Source organism: Rutidosis leptorrhynchoides, chromosome 4 (assembly GCF_046630445.1).
Source record: "Rutidosis leptorrhynchoides isolate AG116_Rl617_1_P2 chromosome 4, CSIRO_AGI_Rlap_v1, whole genome shotgun sequence".
Lineage (NCBI taxonomy): Eukaryota > Viridiplantae > Streptophyta > Magnoliopsida > Asterales > Asteraceae > Rutidosis > Rutidosis leptorrhynchoides.
In genome coordinates, this window is record NC_092336.1 from 361,965,078 (window position 1) to 361,980,622 (window position 15,545).

At 37.1% G+C, this 15,545-nt stretch overlaps 3 protein-coding genes across 3 annotated transcripts; 1 reads left to right on the forward strand and 2 right to left on the reverse strand.

Moving 5' to 3' along the window:
• Positions 1–1,367: 1,367 nt before the first annotated feature.
• LOC139841799 (uncharacterized) lies at positions 1,368–2,988 on the forward strand. The gene is made up of 3 exons (XM_071831999.1): positions 1,368–1,415; positions 1,505–1,901; positions 2,228–2,988. The coding sequence occupies exons 1-3, from the start codon at positions 1,368–1,370 to the stop codon at positions 2,986–2,988; spliced, it is 1,206 nt and encodes a 401-aa protein (XP_071688100.1).
• A 2,885-nt stretch (positions 2,989–5,873) lies between these two features.
• Positions 5,874–7,241, reverse strand: LOC139841800 (uncharacterized). Its single transcript, XM_071832000.1, has 2 exons — positions 6,801–7,241; positions 5,874–5,999 (listed from the first exon to the last, which is right to left on the reverse strand). The coding sequence occupies exons 1-2, from the start codon at positions 7,239–7,241 to the stop codon at positions 5,874–5,876; spliced, it is 567 nt and encodes a 188-aa protein (XP_071688101.1).
• LOC139841801 (uncharacterized) lies at positions 7,238–11,196 on the reverse strand. The gene is made up of 8 exons (XM_071832001.1): positions 11,092–11,196; positions 10,655–11,001; positions 9,520–9,954; positions 8,894–8,984; positions 8,556–8,777; positions 8,408–8,459; positions 8,195–8,338; positions 7,238–8,061 (listed from the first exon to the last, which is right to left on the reverse strand). Exons 1-8 carry the CDS (start codon positions 11,194–11,196, stop codon positions 7,238–7,240), a joined length of 2,220 nt encoding a protein of 739 aa, XP_071688102.1.
• Between the last annotated feature and the right edge of the window lie 4,349 nt (positions 11,197–15,545).

Sequence of the window (15,545 nt, forward strand, 5' to 3'; positions counted from 1 at the left end):
TAACTCGGGTTTAATCGACCTTCCACTTGGCGGTAAAAAGTTTACTAGGATCTGCGAAAAAACAATGAAATTTAGTAAACTAGATCGATTCCTCCTATCCGATAGCATTTTCTTAATCTGGCCGAACATATCTTCAAAAACTCTTGATCGTGATCTCTCTGATCACTGTCCTATAATCCTAAGAAATAACCATATCGACTCTGGCCCTAAACCTATTCGCGTATTTGATACATGGCTCGATCTAAAAGATGCCGACACCGTCATTAAAAGAGCTTGGATGATCCCGACCTCAGGCAATAGACCCGACTGCATATTCCGTAATAAACTTAAAAACGTTAAAATGGAACTTAAAAAACTTAGCAATCAACTTGATAATATTGACTCACAAATCCGCGATCACCTAAATGAATGTAATAACTGGGAATACATCGCTGAAAACAAACCTCTTTCTGATTCAGAAAAACAACAATGGGTCGAGGCTAAAATGCAACACATCACTAAAGAAAATAAGAAAACTAACATGCTTAAACAAAAGTCAAGAATAAAATGGGCACTCGAGGGCGACGAAAACTCTAAATATTTCCACAATTTTATCAAAAGAAGAACAAGTAAAAATAACATTCTTGGGTTGTCAATAAACGGTACATGGTCCGAAGATCCTAACCTAATCAAACATGAAGCATACTCATACTTTAATAACGTCTTTAAATCCAAACATCTCCGTGACGAGTGTAGTTTTGATAACGATCCACAAATCGAATGCATCACGTATTTAGACAACCTCCTCCTTGAAGCTGAGTTCAACGAAAGTGAGATATGGGAAGCTCTAAGTAGTTGCGACAGCTCCAAAGTACCCGGCCCAGACGGTTTCAATATGAAATTCTTCAAAAATTTTTGGGACTTGATCAAAGAAGATCTCATCAAATCACTAGAATGGTTCTGGGCCAACTCGGAAATCTCCAAAGGATGTAATGCTTCCTTCTTCACCTTAATCCTGAAAAAAGCTAACCCCATCGGCCTAAACGAATTTTGTCCAATCTGCTTAATAGGGAGTTATTACAAAATCCTCACTACAATTCTTTCCAACCGTCTTGCCAAAGTCATCCATAAAGTCATAGGTTTCGAACAAACCGCATTTCTTAAAGGCCGCAACATCCTTGACAGTGTTCTAATCGCAAATGAAATTATTGATAAATTAAAATGTAAAAAACACAAAGGACTAATTTTCAAAGTCGATTTCAAAAAGGCTTTTGACTGCATCGAATGGGATTTCCTATTTAAAACCATGCAATTCATGGGCTTTGGCCCAAAATAGATTAGCTTCATTCTCGCATGTCTCTCCTCTTCATCTATCTCCGTATTGATCAATGGCTCACCCACCAAAGAATTTACCTCCGAAAGGGGAATTCCCCAAGGTGACCCCATCTCACCGTTTCTTTCCATCATCGTTGCCGAAGGCCTCAATATTCTCACCAAAAGAGCATTGACCAATGGTCATTTACAGGGTCTAAAAATCGGCAACGATAACCTCGTTGTCACTCATCTGCAATACGCGGATGATACAATCTTTTTTGGAGAATGGAACAAAAGAAATGCAAAGTCCATCTCCAAACTCTTAAAATGTTTCGAAAATATTTCTGGACTTAAAGTCAATTTCCACAAAAGCAAACTCTACGGTATTGGCACATCCACCAGTGAAACTAACCATATGGCCAGTTACATAAACTGTTCCGCAGGATCTACCCCGTTTACTTATTTCGGTCTCCCCATAGGTGTTTCCACATCTCACTCATCATCTTGGCAGCCGATAGTTGAGAAGTTCGACAAAAGACTCTCGGACTGGGCCGCCAAATACATCTCCTTCGCTGGACGTCTCACGATTATTAAATCTATACTATCCAGTATTCCATTATACTACTTCTCACTCTTCCATGCACCATCCGCAGTCCTTAAGACACTAGAATCTAAAAGGCGGAAATTTTTCTGGGGGGTTCTTCCAACGATAATAAAATTAATTGGATCAAATGGAATCAAATCATTTTTCCATACGAAAACGGTGGTTTAAACATAGGGTCCCTTTTTGCTAAGAACATTTCCCTACTGTGTAAATGGTGGTGGAGATTTAAAAATGAAAATAATGCTTTATGGGTTAAAATCATCAAAAGCATTTATGGGCCGGGGGGGGGGGGGGGGTTGGATACTAACGTTTTATGCAGGAACATTTCAGGTCACACCATATGGAAAGAGATTATCAAAGCTGAAAAAATTGCTGACAACTTAGGATCCTCCTTCTCATCTTCAATCTCTAAGTGCATTGGTAATGGCACTACCATCAGTTTCTGGCACGATACATGGATTGGTTCAGACATCCTCAAATCACTCTTCTATAGATTTTACATGTTAGACTCCCACAAAGACGCATCGGTTGCTGAAAGAATCTCGACCATCAACTCTACATCGGTCGGAAATTGGAATTGGACCCGATCACCGAGCGGTCGATCATTAGATGACCTGATGGAACTAAATAATCTAATCTCAACTGTTAGTCTCTCCGGCCGTCCTGACTCATGGAAATGCTCTCTCGACCCTTCCGGCATTTTCACAACTTATTCTTTGTCAAAGCTGATCAATTCCTTAAAATATGGTATCCACTCAAAAAGCCTATCGCCCTCTCGCAACAAATTCGTCCCTCAAAAAATATTCATATTCTCATGGAGAGTCATTCAACAAAAAATCCCGGTGAGATACGAACTCGACAAAAAAGGAATAGACCTACACACCATTTTATGCCCTTTATGCGATCAACATATCGAAACCATTGAACATGTGTTGGTAAACTGCCACAAAGCGAATTCAATTTGGTCTCAATTGTTAGTTTGGTGGAATCAAAATAATACATTAATATCCAACATCAATGACGCCATCATTTATGATCAAGGCTTCACACATAACTCCATAGGATCTTCCTTATTGCAAGCTACTAAATAGATTACTTGCTACATCATCTTGAAACATAGAAACCTAAAAGTATTCACAAATAGAGAATGGAACCCCATGATGATTATCTCCGAAATCCAATCGTAAAGTTATAGTTGGATCTCAAGTAGATCAAGAAAAAAAACCCCAATTGCGTGGCATCAATGGATCATCAACCCCTCCGCCTATGTATCTCCGGTTTCATCCCGCACGGGCATTGGTTAACAAGAGATTTAGACAATTCGGGTAGTGATCGTGGTTTCTAATTGGCCTATGTAGGTAGATTAAATGGGTAGGTTCTCGTTAGCTTTGTCGCCGCTTTGATCGGCACTGTTATCGTCTCCTCCCCTGCTTGTACCTACAAGTTCGTTCCTTCATATGTTCGATTAGGACACGATTCTATCGAATATCCCATATTAGTTTTTAGATTCAATCTTCCGATTTCTTGTTATTGTATATACCATTGTATAGTCAGTGTGTAGGGACATGTAATGATATCATCCGATTTATAATATTAATAATAATTGTTGCTTTTCAAAAAAAAAAAAATATTGTTTTAGTTTTAGAAAAACTTAAATAGTATTTTGTTTACCATTAAAAAAAATAAAAAAAATTAATAATAAAATAAAATTATAAATAAAACAAGTCAAATAAACTTTCATCATTTTTTTTAAATATAAGTCCTTAAAGCAAATAAAAAGTTTACAAGTCCTAGAAATCAAACAAAAAGCAATACCTAATGCAAGATAATCATACATTATACCCTAATCCATATCTCGCTGTGAGTCTCATCTTTGCTATTCCAACGTTGTGCAAATCATTGCCTATTGCAACTCGATGACATGTGTGAGCTTTAGTCAAGTGATCCATCGAATCGGTTTTGGGAGATGGTTTTTTTGCAAGGAACAAGAGTACTTCCAGCTTGGGTTAAGGTGATCGCGGGCTCATTTTCCTGTTATTTCAACTCTGTTATGAAGAATTTTGATGCGGATAAAGTAGAAAGATGTTTAATGCCAAGCTAAAAGATAAGACGAAAAAGATGATGAAAATGCACGGGGCCAAATTGAATAAATTCAATGTCGACAACAATTGCTTTTGCTCCCATGGTTGGTGTTTACTTTTGTTATCGTCTGGATTTGGTTCGATGGCTGTTGCTAGGGGTTGTGCGAGAGATAGCTATCTTTCAGAGACGGTTAGATTATGAACACTCTTTTTTTTTGTCCTTGTTGTGGGTTCATTTAGTTTTCTCGTTTGCGTTGTTGGTTTCAATTTTGTTTGTTTGCTCGATTTTCTAGTTCTATCATTTTGTATAGGTTGAGCTCGAATCTTCTCCCTATTTGCTTGGATGTTTTGACTTCATGGTTTTGAGAAGTGCTTCATAGTTTTATATAATATTTTTTTTTTCGGAGGAAAAGTAAGTTAGCATAAAAAATAATACTCGTAGAATGGTGCTAAGCGCTTCACTACGGTTCGCTACTGCTACATAAAAGAAAGGTGTCACACACTATCTTTTGATTTTTACACACTTTTATATTATAAACTCACAATTATACCTCTAGATTTATTTAGGTGGTTGAACTTGTATTATAACTCTAAGTATAGGTAAATGTATAATAGTAAGGTAGGGTGCGTTTGTTTACCTCTTAACTGAATAGTTCAGCGCTGAATGTTGAACCATTCAACTTCCAACGCTTTTGTTAATACCTCTAAATGACATATGATGTTGAATGGTTTAACATTCAGTGCCGAACCATTCAGAGTCGAAACACTCTCTCAACCATTAAGCACATATATTTTCTGTAATATCATCCTCAAATCATATCCATGACACTTAACAAACAAGTAATTCAATTTTTTTATTCATATAACACGTTAAAAAGGTAATTTGACCAATTTCATGTCGTTTAATTAACATGATTATCAAACAGCTTATTTTCATTCATAACCAAGTTCATTTAGAGACTCTAAATCATTCATATTATTAACTCATTAAATGATAAATAATTCAGTTTTAATAATATCTGGCAAATCAAACCCAAAGTGCTCAATTTGGGTCTAATGGATCTTGTATATGGATCAAACAGGTCGAGTTATAAAGTTTCCAGTATTTGAGATTCGCATTCCTAAAAATTGGTCCAATGAGTTTTTAAAAAAACATATTGGGTCTTAGACAAAAATAAGAAATTGGTCGATAGGGTTCAAATCCACAAAGTCCAACAAATATACGGGTCCAACAGGTCTTATATATGGGTCCAACGGGTCGAGCTGTAAAATTTTAAATTTAGTTGTTTGATGTAATTTTTCGAAATAAAATAAAATATAATGAAATAATAAAAATAATAAACAATAAAAATGATAAAAAAAATATTTAAAACTAAAATTTTATTGAACAAAATGGTTCTCGACCAGACCCAACTCGTTTAGGTGTCGACTCACTCAGACCCAACCAAACCCGGGACCCGACCTACCCGTATGACCCATTTAAATTCTGACCCGTTTCAACCCATGACCCATTTTAATCCAAACTCATTTAAGTCTCGTCCCAACTCGACCAAACTCCACCCATTTTCCAGACATAAGTTTATCAAACACATCCTTACTCCTCAATAAATGTTTATGGATAAAAAATGGTTTAAAAATAAAAATTAACTAGGTGTATTGCCCGTGCGTTGCACGGAAAATGTACGGGTCATGATTATGTGCCTTGCAAATTGGGCAGAAGGGACGTCTAAGTGTTTGAATAATGGGCATAATAAGCATGTACTTTCTCTAATCGTTAAATAATTGGAAATGAAGGATTTGAAATACGTTTGCCAAATGTATAGAAATACTATAAGGGTGAAAAAAACACCAAATAACACGTAAATGTAAAAGAGTTGGTGCGTAATACATATGGTTCAATCCTTGATATCTACAAAAGTAAAAGGGATATTGAAAGTGGCTCGCTCTCCCGGTATAGCATCTTGGATCGTTTCTACTTTCAATTGTTGTGCAGCTAAACTTGAAGAAATTGCAAAGCCAGTCTACAAAAAACAATTAGTATAACAGTTACTTTATTATGGTACAACAAGTAATATATAAGGAAATAATGAAACCTATAATGCAACATTTAGCCTCCCACTAGATACAACAAAGGCTAAATACGAAAAAAATTCTATAATATGGGGCCTGAGGCGATTGTCTTCTACAATTATAAACCTCTATAAAATAGCAAATTTTGAAGATGCTACCATATCTCTAATTGCAGGTTATATTTCAAGTGTATGATAGACTGTCCTTGTGTTCAATGAAACCGGATTACTGGGCAGCTATAGGTCAACGTCAGAGAGTACCATACTGTTACATAATGTATGATAGGTCCATGCAGATATGCATTTGCCACTGAAGCTGAATATTGCTGTACAGTGCGATTTAGTATGGTGAAATGGATTAGCAAAGACATAAATGATATTACTATTTAGCGGACATAACAGATACACATAAGGGATCACATAGACTCAGAATAGGGAATGTTTTTTATTTTTCTCCGTAATAGGATGTATGCAACGAAGTAGGCGTAGCTGAAATGAATATTCGTATAGGCTTACCTCATATAGTAGGGAGTTGCGAATCCAATACTAATACATTCCAACCGTAACGATTTTCGCAGGTAGTGAATGGGGAAAACAAATTAAAGAATAAAAGTAAAAGTAAATAGTAATTTAGTCTTTAATAGATAATAAACAAAACAGAGCATGTAATCTGATCAAAGGAAGGATCACAGTAAGGGTTTAGTAGTACCTTTATAAATCATGGTTCAAGTTGAAGAAGGTTTCTTTGTATACGACATTTCTTGTGTGGCCCTTCAAATGCTCATCGGTGTCATCTACCATTACTATTTTCAGCCCACTGGGGTCAGTGACTCTTGAAAGTGATACGTATAGTTGACCGTGGCTGAATACAGGTTTAGGGAGATAGAGGCCAACGAATTTTAACGACTGACCTTGGCTTTTGTTTATCGTCATTGCGTAACATGGTCTGACCGGGAATTGTATTCGTCGCATGACAAACGACCACTTTGTTTGTGTAGAAGTGAGGACAATTCTTGGTATTATGACCGTTTTTCCTATATGAGAGCCAGTGATTATTCGAGCTTGGAGAACAAACTTTTGGAAGTCGGTTATGATGAGGCGTGTTCCATTAACATGCCTGCGCTCGGGCATAGGTTCCATAATAGCATAATTAGCTGTCCTATTTTTAGTTTCAGCCTGTGAGGGGGAACTCATGGGAAATTTAATTTATTTAAAAATTCCACGGGGTATGCGTGGTGTTGATCGATGTTGTCAGTTGAACCCTTGCAAATCTCGTCAGAGCTTTTAAATGTCATTGATGCACCCTCGAGTATCTTGAACATATGTTTGTTAATCTGGGTAGCGTCATCATTCCGTGGTGTCAAGATCGCACGTTCATGCAAGTACTCCTCATCTTCTTGTCTTACGGTGAAATCTTGGAATATGGTGTCAACGATTGCTTCAATGGGAGGTTTTTCAGATCTGACAACGAATTCATCGGGAATCTTTATCCACGTTGGTTCGTCTTCTCTATCTTTACACCTTGTTGGTACCTTAGCTTCGCCTACATCAAGGACCCATTTATTGAATGCGTGTTTCTGGGTATCATGTGCACCATCAGCACTGTATTCATTTACTCTCATGATACGGGAAAGCGTATGCAGTTGACAGTGATGCCAAAGGTCTGATCTATTGATGCATGCATGAATTACCTCTTGTCTCTTTCCTTTTAGTATTACAGGCAGTATCTGCCGAAAGTCACCTCCCAATAAGATAGGCATACCGCCAAAAAGTTTCAATCTGTTTACATCATCCTTAGCGCCTAAAATGTCTGGCAAGGTTTTGTCTAACGCCTCGAATGCAAATCTCTGAGTCATCGGAGCTTCGTCCCAAATGATTAAGCTGACTTCTTGAATAAGGGCCGCCAAGTAGGTCTTTTGTTTTATACCGAATGTACTGTTTTCCATCAATTCCAGGGGGATCACGAATCGACCGTGGGCTGTTCGTCCTCCGGGTAAAAGAAGGGAAGCGATACCTGCGTTTTTTTCGGTGTTAGTGCGTTAATGTTTATATGTATTGAAAGGGTTAAGTTTGGTGCATAATGTAGCAGGATATAACTGTACCCAACAATAAATTAACAAACTCTAAGAAGCAAGAAACAAACATACCTGATGGTGCAACCGCGAGGACAATCTTCCTTTTTGCTCGTAATTTTGCGAGGACAGCGGTGTATAGGAACGTTTTCCCAGTCCCACCAGGACCATATAAGAAAAAAAAAACCCTCCTTTTTTCTGGATTACAGCTGCTAAGACCTGTTGTTAACAGTAGGAGAAAAAGATTTTTTTTTTTTAAAGGAAACATTAAGGGACAATGTTGTATACGAATCTTTTCCCATTGTAACCAGGGCCACATAAGGGAAAAGGCCCCCTTTTTCTGTGTTAAAGCCGCTAAGACATGTCGATAGTAGTTATTAAATAGGGGGGAAAAGGCAAAAAATTTAAGAAACTCTAAAAAAAGAAAGAAACAAACCTGGTGATAAATTGCTAGTTGTTCTGGATTGAGAGAGCTGAAAAGGCTCTCATGTAGAATATGCATGTCTTTTATATTATAATTTAACTCTTCTCGAATAAGACGGTTGTCCATATGGGTTAGCATAGATGGGTCGGGTTGTGCAAGCTCGGGGTAATCATCTAACGACTTTCCTTTTTTATTTAATATGCCCTGAATTTCGGCCAAGCAATAATTCTTAATCTGTTCATCGGTCAGGATCAAACCAGGGAAGTTGAATTTTTTTTTTTTTTTTTTTGCAGGATGTCGTCCGACAAAGCTTGCCAATTTAACTCCCAGAGTTGCAATGGTTTACTTACGTTGCAAAAGAGTATAATGGTGACAAGTAACTCTCGTAGTTGCAAGCCTGATGCCCATAATGTCACTTCTGTGATAGCCTGTGTCCATTTTCTGTCATCATTGACCAAACCATACGCAAAGCAAGCGTCTTTAAATGTTGGGTGTAATATACCATCTACTATACGTATTTCATCAAAAGAACAGGGACCTTTTACTATATTAAGAAACATACGTAGATAATAACGTTTACCTGAGGCAGGATTTGAGTACACTATGCGGCCAATGCTGGTTCGAAGTTTTCTCGTTGTCCACATTTTTGCATCCCGATTTCAAACATAATGTTTAGGGATTTTTGCGTATGTAAGCGTTCGTACAAGCTCATCCTATTTGTTAAGCTCAAACCACTGGGTGAACATCGTTTCTTTAATACTTTCCCTTTTTAATAACGCAGGTAGGTGTGGTGAATCACTGAGCGTTATCGATTGTTGATTTGGTAGATGAAATGACAATTTTATGACCGATGGTTTTGAGTAGTGGATGTCATACTAAAACAACCTCCAGACAGCTTCACATGGCGATAAATAACGACAATCCAAATAATTCCTTATCTCGTCAACATCAATTATGTTTTCTCCACGGGAATCACCGCTGGGAATCATATTTTCTTGTATCACTATTGTTGCGCGGTCCGGCCCTTTGTTCAAGTATTTGAATAAGTATTTGATTGCCCGAGATATATTGCACCACTCCACATTTATATGGGCATTGTATTTTAGAAGTAGATATCTGTTGTACGGGACCACAAAGCTGTTGTCTAGTGGAGTGTTGTTTTTTTTTGAATCTGACCCCATTGTTTCGACGCCTGTAGTTAGCGTACCCTTCTTCGTCAATTGTTGTTTCTGCATAATATGGTTTAGGAAAATGCTTAGAACACTGTTTTTCAATAATGCAAGGAGCATCCATGTGTGTTCCACCGCAAGGACCATGTAACATGTATTCGGTTACGACCCTAAACCCTTCTGGATCGTTTATTTGGGACGGTATTTCTGCTGATATAAGGTCATCAATGTCAGACGGTGTCCTGCATTTGTGAGCAGCTATTAACCATATTAACATATGTACGTGAGGCAACCCGCGTTTCTGGAATTCGATGATATAGATACCTGTAACAATGTGATCGAACAAACAGGGTGTCAATATATGTGTTCATTGTAATGTTCAAAAATACCGTTGATTAAGGAATATAACTAACACACGGTGTTATACAATAGTTGACTTGTCTAATATGACAAATTGGGAAGAGAGAGAATTCAGCAAATTTCTAGCCTCAGCTAATAATTTATTTCCAGAGTTTATTAAAAAGGGGAAATTAATGCAATCCAGGCTACAATTGGAGACCAATAGGTCAACATGCAAAGCGCCAAACCAACAATCCATTATTAGATTATAAGGAAACAAAATTCATTTATGGACTTAAGAACTTAAAGTAGGTTGGACAGTGAAAAATGTTGAAATGAAAAATTGTGAATTTTGTTTTTTCTAAATATGTGTGTGTGTGCGTGTGTGTATATATATATATATATATATATATATATATATATATATATACACACACGTATATATAGGTGGTCAAAAAATTCAATAAGCAGAGAATACAAAAATCCCATTTTAAGTAACTTCAATAAGTAAAGATTGTGTTCAAGTTAACTGCTTGGCATGCTTCAAATATATGGTTTTTCATTATATCAGTCATCAACGCATCTAGTTTTTGTTTAAATAACCTAGCGACAATTTCTGAGCGGTCTGGTGATCTCAGACCCTCAATATAGCAGAGCATAGTCACTATTTCAGGCCACCTAGGGTTAGAAGTGATGGTGATGAATAAATCTGGATTGTCATATTCCCGACATAAAGCCATCGCGTCTTGGTAGTTTTGCACCATATATCGCGGACTACCTGTGTGGGAAGATGGTAAAATTATTCGCTTTCTGATTGAAGCAGCCGATGTGTCGCCCCTTGTGATAGCATCACAAACATTATTGTATAGGTCAATGCGAAGTTCATTTTGGTGATGGTGTAGCCATTTCAACCGTTGTTCTTCTACAGCTGTATAAGCGTCCACCAAGTACTGTTAGAATAAGCGTCCACCTCTCAGGATAGTTGTGGCCTCACTTTCACGCTGTTGAATTCTATAACAATAGAACTCTCTCATAGTCACGTGACCGCGGTTTGTTTGTCGCCTTCCAGTATTATTGTGATATGGTATTTCTTCATGGTAGCCAGTTTTCGCGTAGGGAAAAAGTAATGGGTATTGTAATGCCATGTATAACTGGTGTAGTTCTGAGATTCTTTGTGGTGCACAATTTTTTTCTGGACAATGATATCTCGTGTAGAGTTACAGTGACCAAAGTCGCTGGTGATTAGCGCAGCCACTTCAGCGACATTAGGTGAGTTGTACTGACGGGAGCTTGTTGCCTTAGCGATCAAACGGATCCCGCACTCATAACCTGTATTGTCAGCTGACTAATCTCGGGCCATACAAAAAGCCTGTGCAACAGCGCTTGATTTATCAAGCATGCTAATAAGATTGTTGGTTAACGTTTCATCTATTGACTCTCTTGAGTTAGTGCCCAAAAAAGCAGACATGCGGTTTTTTGCCTCATTTTGGGTGTCATAAAAATACAATTGTGCGTATCTTGGTTGACCCCCTTCCTCCGGTAGAAGTGAACCAATTTTATGGTATGTCTGACCGCTTATTCTAAAGGTATATGGGCCTCGCCCCCGATTGACAAAATGATCTACTTTTGCCCCGAAATACGTAAAAGAAAACATACTGTTATAAATCCGTATCTATTCTCTGAATCGAGCAGTCTTTTCAGAAGTGGAGGAGGATCCATCAATTTTGGTAGGAGTACTTTACCATTCTGGCAACACATCGAGAATACTGGGTTGGAAGTGGTTTTGGGTTTGTTGTTCCGCTCTTCATACCACATTGTTGCGTTACAATTGCGACATTTGTGAGCGGGGGGACCGTGATTATGATAACACACTGTTGCGCCTGACAAATTCAAAAAATATAATTTGAGATGTCTATAGTAAATTCAGATGGTAAAATGCTTACATCTCAATTAAGCCAAAAATATATCCATCTATATATACGTGTTGGTTATCTATTTGTAATTGCATACCCTTGAATACAATCTTATAAACTGTGTGATACTTTCTAAATGTGGCCAAGCGTGATATACAATTTTACGTAACTAAAGAAGAGTTACTTTACGACTGTTCAGTTATAAGAACAATGGCACTTTACAGGAGTTAACATTATAAGTGCATAAATATGACTATGAGACTAAATGACCAATTGGAACGAAACAATGTCATGTTTAAGTAAATAGAATAGTAAAAGTAACCTGATGAGTTCGATGCAATCTTGACCGAATATTTCCCGTGTTGTTTCCTCTTTGTACGTGCTACTACTGACAGATGTAAATGAAACTGATTAACCATATTTTATACTTTAAAATGGGAGATAATAGTACAGTTGTAGCATAGGTGCAGTTGTATTAGGCCCACTCAATAGAAGCCTGAATATGAGCCGGAGGTCATGGATGGTCAACACTGATCAAGATTCTTAATTTGAATGTTTATGTTGCGCAATCTGTGCTGCAACTGCAGGTCGACTCCAGTCAACAGTGCTACGTTGATTGTGTATGTGTGCAGTTTATATTGAGAGTGATAGTCAATGATGGTCAAAAATGTGTAAGCTTATAACTGCAGAAATGTGAGCATCAGACTAAAATACCTAGTCTAATGAAACAGTGACATGTATAAGTACTTAGAAAGAGGTAGTAACCTGTTGGGTTGCATGGGATATGCGCGCCAGATTTTGCGTGATGTTCCTTATTTGTAAATAGTGCAGCTGACATATGTAAATGGAATTGAGTAAGCATATTCCATAGTTTAAAAAGGAAGATACTATTGAACATGTAGCATACATTTTGGTTGACCTGAGTTGGGTGGGGTATGAGTTCTAATAGTTTGATAATCTGCAATAACGTATTTGTCAGTTAAGTGTGTAGGAGTGACCAAAAAACATTGTACTGTCATGAATTTATATTGAAGGGTGTTTGATATTGTACCAGATGCAACGGATGTTGTAGCGTTTAATTTCAGAACACAATATGATTGTAATTTCCCATTAGCTGTACTTCTTGTTGATGAGCAAATTGATATAGGACCGTTCAATAGGTCTGCGAATGCTGCGTACTCCACCTTACCTGGTAATTACATGTTTGTAGTGAAAACAAATGAAAAGTGATCTAAATATATGGAGTTGAAAGGGTGAAACAATATACCTTTGGAGGTGTTGGCAGATGAGGATGGAATATCAGGTGGAGGCATCTTACATGAAGCTTGTGAATATTATAGAAACAATATGTAATGAGATCCTGCAGCTAATGAGATAAGCAACCTATGATGAGTGTACAACTGTTGGTCTTTCCAAAAGTTTTAATGGCAGAGGAGTTTCTCATAACTTGCATAAATGGAGTGTGAGTAATTAAAAAAAAGAAATATGAAAGGATGCCACAATAAAGGAAAGGGACACCAATGTTTATTGTTAGGATATGAGAAACTGAGTCAACAATTGTTGGTTTTTCCAAAACTTTTAATGGCAAAGGAGTTTCTCATAACTTTCATAAATGGGGTGTAGGTAACTACAAAATAGAAACATGAAGGGATGCCACAATAAAGGAAAGGGACACCAATGTTTATTGCTAGAATGTGAGAAGTTGTATATAGGTATATATATATATATATATATATATATATATATATATATATATATATACATGTATGTATTTATATATGTAGTATAGGAGAGTATATCAGTAACATAATATACGATGCAAAGAAAGGTTAGGGAATGTGAATAACTTCCTTCATAAAAACAGCAATGGGAAGGAAGGAGTAGGAAATGAGTACACAACAAATTGTTATCACTTACTTCAAACTATGCATTTCACCCATTTGACCAAATGCAGTTGACCCGTCGAATTTGTAATGCAAATTTGCCCTAGCTAACCAAATGTGCAAAAGTGAACAGCACAAAACTAATAAATTTTATTATCAACTGACCCATTCGTCACCTGTTTAATTTAGAGCACCTTAAACAAAAACACCTGAGACCTTTGCATGCCCAGAAATATGTACATGTGTAAAACAACAAAATAACCTTAAAAATATATTTATACATATGTGTCTGTATATGTGTGTGTATTCTGTACATGTATATTATATAGCTGCATATGTGTGGACATATTAATATACGTTCGTAAGTATATACATATATATATATATATATATATATATATATATATATATATATATATATATATATATATATATATATATATATATATATATATATATATATATATATATATGTATATACGTATATGTATGGATGCATTTGCAGTTGCAGAGCATTAGACAGCCTTTCACAAAAATAAAAAACTAACCTGCACATAAACTACCATTTTACAGACGTTGTGGATATGTATGTATATGTTGTATGTACAATTGCAGAATAATATCCAACCACTCGCACAGATATGGTGGGGGAAAAAGAAGGAACATGTAATAGCTATAATATAAATGAACCTCATCGTAAGGCAAGAGTGATTCACAAAATCGTGCGTTATTTTATTAAAGGTGCATCACACGCACATGAAAGACATAATGTAAACAAACCATGTCTGGGAAAATAACACGACCAAAGGCACATCTCAACAGGGTGAGTAATTTATTCATGAACAAAGAAAAACCTATTTTTTGGGCAACAGACTCGCATTCACATTCTTGTTCTCTTCTCCAACAGTGTTTTCATCCTCTGAGTCGCTGGGCAGCTGACTGTTGTTCACTTCCTTGTTCTCTTCTGCAACGGTGTTTTCATCCTCTGAGTCGCTTGTTACGACAAACCTAAACAGCAGTATAAATGGTGTATGTAAGCATTGAGTCAGCCGTAAACCAGTATATATATATATATATATGTATATATATATATATGTGTGTGTGTGTGTGTGTGCGCTTCAGGAATATGGAGGCAGTAATAGATAATAAAGTGTGCAGTTTACTTGCGCCGACTGGTATGTTCTAAATGCTTAGCGGGTGTCGGGACTTCAATGGTTCGCTTCTACCCTTTAGGGGCCGACGATGATAGATCAAGTGGGTTGCCTGATGTAGAGGGCTTAGTAGGCACAGTCGGTTCGGCAGCAGTTGGCGGGGGTAGGTTCTCTAGAACTGCGTCAGCCGCATAGACTTTTATACAGTTGAAACTCTCATATGTGCCTTGATCATAGTATGAATTCACTTTCAACAGAACCACTCTTGTTGTGCCTAGCAAGTTAGCCAGCGCATTTGGCAGCACTGTGTTACATGTTTCCTGCATACACCGAGATGCATAAGTCGGCGTGCAACAGATGACCAAATCGTTAAAAAAGTAGGACCGTACCTCATCAACCTCAGCTAACAAAGTCTTTGTAGTGTTTTGGGTTACAGACTCAGCCGTCTCATCAAAGAGGACCATCACTGTAGTTGTTGTGTCATCTTTGACGTCACATATAACGTGGAACCTATGAAAATGGAGAGCACGCAGGAGTTAGTGGCAAT